Consider the following 4900-nt stretch of genomic DNA (forward strand, 5'->3'; position numbering starts at 1 on the left):
CACAGTTGTAAATGAGAACTTGTTCTCAACTGGCCTACCTGGTTAAATAAAGTAAAGTCTGGTTTTAGACCCCATCATAGCACTGAGACTGCACTCATGAAGGTGGTGAATTACCTTTTAATGGCTTCGGACTGTTCTGCTCTGTACAGTGAGGGAATTTTTTTTAAACGCAAATCAATTTATAACATTTTTGACATGCGTTTTTTTATTATTTTTTTTTATTCTGTCTCTCACTGTTCAAATAAACCTACCATTAAAATTATTTTTAGTGGGCAAACATACAAAATCAGCAGGGGATCAAATACTTTTTTCCCTCACTGTATCTGTCCTCAAAATTGCCTACCCTGGAAGCATATGTGGGAACTCCTTCAAGATGGTTGGAAAAGCATTCCAGGTGAAGCTGGTTGACAGAATGCCAAGAGTGTGCAAAGCTGTCATCGAGGCAAAGGGTGGCTACTTTGAAGAATCTAAAATATATTTTGATTTGTTAAAAAAAAAAAAAAGGTTACTACATGATTCCACATGTGTTATTTCATAGGTTTGATGTCTTCACTGTTATTCTACAATGTAGAAAATAGTAAAAATAAAGAAAAACCCTTGAATGAGTAGGTGTGTCCAAACTTTTGACTGGTACTGTATATTTACACTTTTTTTAATAGGGAATTCTACAGACAACAATTAAATTTTTTTGTCATTTAGCAGACGCTCTTATCTAGAGCGACTTACAGTAGTGAATACATACATTTCATTTTTTTGTACTGGCCCCCCATGGGAATCGAACCCACAACCCTGGCGATGCACACACCATGCTGGCGTTGCAAACACCATGTTCTACCAACTGAGCCACAGGGAAGACTAAATGACATTGATGGATGCCACAATCTGAATGAAATATTAAAGCTGATCCCCATCCACCCCCAAAAAATAAATAGGAATCTGATGAACATTGCAGAAGACAAGTTCATCAGGAGCAGAGTTGACACAGTATAACAAATCATCACTGGAGATGTCTATTTCAATTATTTCCAGATTTATTCCCTAATATTTACAATTCTAAGGGATTGAAATCAATATGGCAGAACAGTCTTGGAGAGTATTCCACCTTCAGGCGTCTTGCAGCTGTTCACTGGCCTGTGGTGCTGAAATATCAGGTCGTATTAGGATGTGCTTGTTGTCACCACAGGCACAGTTCAATCTAAACATAAATAGATCGTTTTAATACTGTGTGTCTTTCTCTTCGAAGGCAAAATATACAGTGACAGGTCCAGCACTAGTCTGTACAGTCTCTGTAGCTGTTATTACCATCAGACAGCCCAGGCCATAGGCAAAACACGGGATACCTGCAAGACAGGGGCAGAAAACATGGACCAGTTCAATGTGTTTTGTGTTGCACTCTGCTTGCAGTAGACTGTACAGTTTAAGGCCTATATAGTGACACGCTTACGGTTCATGACATGTACAATTCCGGGACAAAAAACACATAGATGATGAGAATAAGAAGTTGTTCAGGAAATGAGGGGAAACAACTAGTTAACTGTCTACTAAATCAATATGAAACATGTGAAGGCCAGGTTGAGGTTCAAGAGACACTATTAAATACTAGTCTCCCCTTGGGCTTTTTTCCCACTGACCTAGATTGATGACTTTCAACACGCTAAAAAACGTGTCTTCATAGTCTAAGTTCTGTGCTGGTGCTTTGGAACAGTGGTACTTGATAAAGGGGAAACAACCCGTCCTCAGTATGTGGTAATTGGCTCCCTGTACCACCCAGTTGAAGTTGGACCTCCCGAACTGGTCGTTAGTGACGACGCTGTAGCGGACACAGAAGGAGGTCCAGGGAGGGAGGTTCCGCTGTAGCAGGTGACATGTCAGCACCTCCGAAGCTGCGGGACGCGGCCGTCCTTTCCTCCGCAGTGCGCTCGGAAACAGAGCGACTGTGAGGAATATGTTGTGTAACCGCCAGAGAACTTCCTTCATGCTATGGATCATAGCTTATTGATTGGCAGGTGGTTTTTACCAGTAAGATGGCTGGCTTATGACACCAGTATAATGTTAGTTCAGAGGGGATAAAGTGTGGACGTTCTTCAAAGCACGAATACCTTCTAAGTTGTGTCTTATTCATTAATGTCTTGTTTTATAAGCAGACTTGCTAGCTAGTTATCTAGCTGTAAAGACCACCAAGCTAGCTAGTTATCTAGCTGTAAAGACCACCAAGCTAGCGCCAGTTATCTAGCTGCAAAGACCACCAAGCTAGCGCTAGTTATCTAGCTGTAAAGACCACCAAGCTAGCGCCAGTTATCTAGCTGCAAAGACCACCAAGCTAGCGCCAGTTATCTAGCTGTAAAGACCACCAAGCTAGCGCTAGTTATCTAGCTGTAAAGACCACCAAGCTAGCGCCAGTTATCTAGCTGTAAAGACCACCAAGCTAGCGCTAGTTATCTAGCTGTAAAGACCACCAAGCTAGCTAGTTATCTAGCTGTAAAGACCACCAAGCTAGCGCTAGTTATCTAGCTGTAAAGACCACCAAGCTAGCGCTAGTTATCTAGCTGTAAAGACCACCAAGCTAGCGCCAGTTATCTAGCTGTAAAGACCACCAAGCTAGCGCTAGTTATCTAGCTGTAAAGACCACCAAGCTAGCGCTAGTTATCTAGCTGTAAAGACCACCAAGCTAGCGCTAGTTATCTAGCTGTAAAGACCACCAAGCTAGCGCTAGTTATCTAGCTGTAAAGACCACCAAGCTAGCGCTAGTTATCTAGCTGTAAAGACCACCAAGCTAACGCCAGTTATCTAGCTGTAAAGACCACCAAGCTAGCTAGTTATCTAGCTGCAAAGACCACCAAGCTAGCGCCAGTTATCTAGCTGTAAAGACCACCAAGCTAGCGCCAGTTATCTAGCTGTAAAGACCACCAAGCTAGCGCTAGTTATCTAGCTGTAAAGACCACCAAGCTAGCGCCAGTTATCTAGCTGTAAAGACCACCAAGCTAGCGCCAGTTATCTAGCTGCAAAGACCACCAAGCTCCACATGCTCCATAAAATGTCATCTCAAGTCCGTTGTTGTTCCGTCAAACCTTTTTATCGATCAACTTCTAACTCACCCTTGTAACTAAACCGGAAACGTGTTCCGTCCGACTAGCAACACAGCACATCAAACTGTAGTTCCTAGCTGAAGGCTGTGCTTTCCCCCATAGTGATGTAAATTCTCTATATATCGCTCTTTACATTAAATGTACATTTTAATCTATAATAACGTTTGTATCTTCTTAAGTTGAGTTGCTCTAAATAAATACAGCTTGATCTTTCATACTGTAGCCTAGTGGTTAGAGCGTTGGGCCAGTAACCAAAAGGTTGCTGGATTGAATCCCTGAGCTGACAAGGTAAAAATCTGTCATTCTGCCCCTGAACAAGGCAGCACTGTTTCCCGGTAGGCCGTCATTTTAAGTAAGAATTTGTTCTTAACTGACTTGCCTAGTTAAATAAAGGTTACATTGAAAAAGCCTAAACATAATCACACACTAACACACTATACAATCTAGCTACAACCTCTGGAAGGTATTGTATACCATCCCTGGTCCCTGGGCTTAATTCTGGACTGTCATTCCCTTGTCTCTGGGCTTGATTCTGGACTGTCATTCCCTGGTCCCTGGTCTTTATTCTGGACTGTCATTCCCTGGTCCCTGGAATTGATTCTGGACTGTCATTCCCTGGTCCTTGGGCTTTATTCTGGACTGTCATTCCCTGGTCCATGGGCTTTATTCTGGACTGTCATTCCCTAGTCCATGGGCTTTATTCTGGACTGTCATTCCCTGGTCCCTGGGCTTTATTCTGGACTGTCATTCCCTGGTCCATGGGCTTTATTGTGGACTGTCATTCCCTGGTCGCTGGGCTTGATTCTGGACTGTCATTCCCTGGTCCCTGGGCTTTATTCTGGACTGTCATGCCCTGGTCCCTGGGATTTATTCTGGACTGTCATTCCCTGGGCTTTATTCTGGACTGCCATTCCCTGGTCCCTGGAATTGATTCTGGACTGTCATTCCCTTGTCCCTGGGCTTTATTCTGGACTGTCATTCCCTGGTCCTTGGGCTTTATTCTGGACTGTCATTCCCTGGTCCCTGGGCTTTATTCTGGACTGTCATTCCCTGGTCCCTGGGCTTTATTCTGGACTGTCATTCCCTGGTCCCTGGGCTTTATTGTGGACTGTCATTCCCTGGTCCCTGAGCTTTATTCTGGACTGTCATTCCCAGCACATCTTCTATGTCCCTAATCTGGTCCTGCAGTGGATACAGTGGTTCAGGCTTTACAGTTCACTAACAAACACATTCTGCATAACTTCATAACTCACAACTCAGGTATACAGTGAACATTCACTTCACTATTAAGTTGTTCATCAAGTCATAATATGACCCTAATATCATAACACCACACATTGGCTGTACCTTCTTTTTGAGATTGTTAGCTCATTAAAAGCGTACCTTAAAGTGGAACTGACACCATTTTAGAAACATGAAATCTTATTGAAATCTGTTCATATACACCTCCAGGAAGAAAATGACAATTCAGAAAAACAAATTCTGTCAAGTGAGCACTTAGATGCACTACCATTCAAAAGTTTGTGGTCACTTAGAAATGTCCATGTTTTGTCCATTAAAATAACATCAAATTGATCAGAAATACAGTGTAGACATTGTTAATGTTGTAAATGACTATTGTAGCTGGAAACGGCAGATTTTTAATGGAATATCTACATAGGCGTACAGAGGCCCATTATCAGCAACCATCACTCCTGTGTTCCAATGGCATGTTGTGTTAGCTAATCCCCCAGTGCTCTCTCTCTCTGTGTGGGTGTATCTGATTGTGTGAGTGGAGACAGGTGTGCTGACGGCAGAGCAGATCCCCACTAGCT

The 4900-nt window shown here is 42.9% G+C and overlaps 1 protein-coding gene across 2 annotated transcripts; it reads right to left on the reverse strand.

The window, feature by feature from the left end:
* Nucleotides 1-633: 633 nt before the first annotated feature.
* Nucleotides 634-3089, reverse strand: c7h15orf61 (chromosome 7 C15orf61 homolog). 2 transcript variants are annotated; one of them, XM_029759542.1, is made up of 3 exons: nucleotides 1632-3089; nucleotides 1303-1340; nucleotides 634-1195 (listed from the first exon to the last, which is right to left on the reverse strand). In XM_029759542.1, the coding sequence occupies exons 1-3, from the start codon at nucleotides 1987-1989 to the stop codon at nucleotides 1175-1177; spliced, it is 417 nt and encodes a 138-aa protein (XP_029615402.1). In that variant the 5' UTR covers nucleotides 1990-3089; the 3' UTR covers nucleotides 634-1174. The 2 variants fall into 2 exon arrangements, with proteins under 2 accessions (XP_029615402.1, XP_029615401.1); XM_029759541.1 differs by having other exon boundaries at nucleotides 634-1340.
* Between the last annotated feature and the right edge of the window lie 1811 nt (nucleotides 3090-4900).

The sequence above is a fragment of the Salmo trutta genome, chromosome 7, assembly GCF_901001165.1.
Source record: "Salmo trutta chromosome 7, fSalTru1.1, whole genome shotgun sequence".
NCBI lineage: Eukaryota > Metazoa > Chordata > Actinopteri > Salmoniformes > Salmonidae > Salmo > Salmo trutta.

Bases quoted from the DNA above. Each gene is read 5' to 3' on its own strand.
- c7h15orf61 (XM_029759541.1), bottom strand. From the start codon at position 1,989: ATGATCCATAGCATGAAGGAAGTTCTCTGGCGGTTACACAACATATTC. The intron at 1,341-1,631 runs GTCAGTGGGAAA...CCTGTCTTGCAG, and splicing joins GTTGAAAGTCATCAATCTAG to GTATCCCGTGTTTTGCCTAT.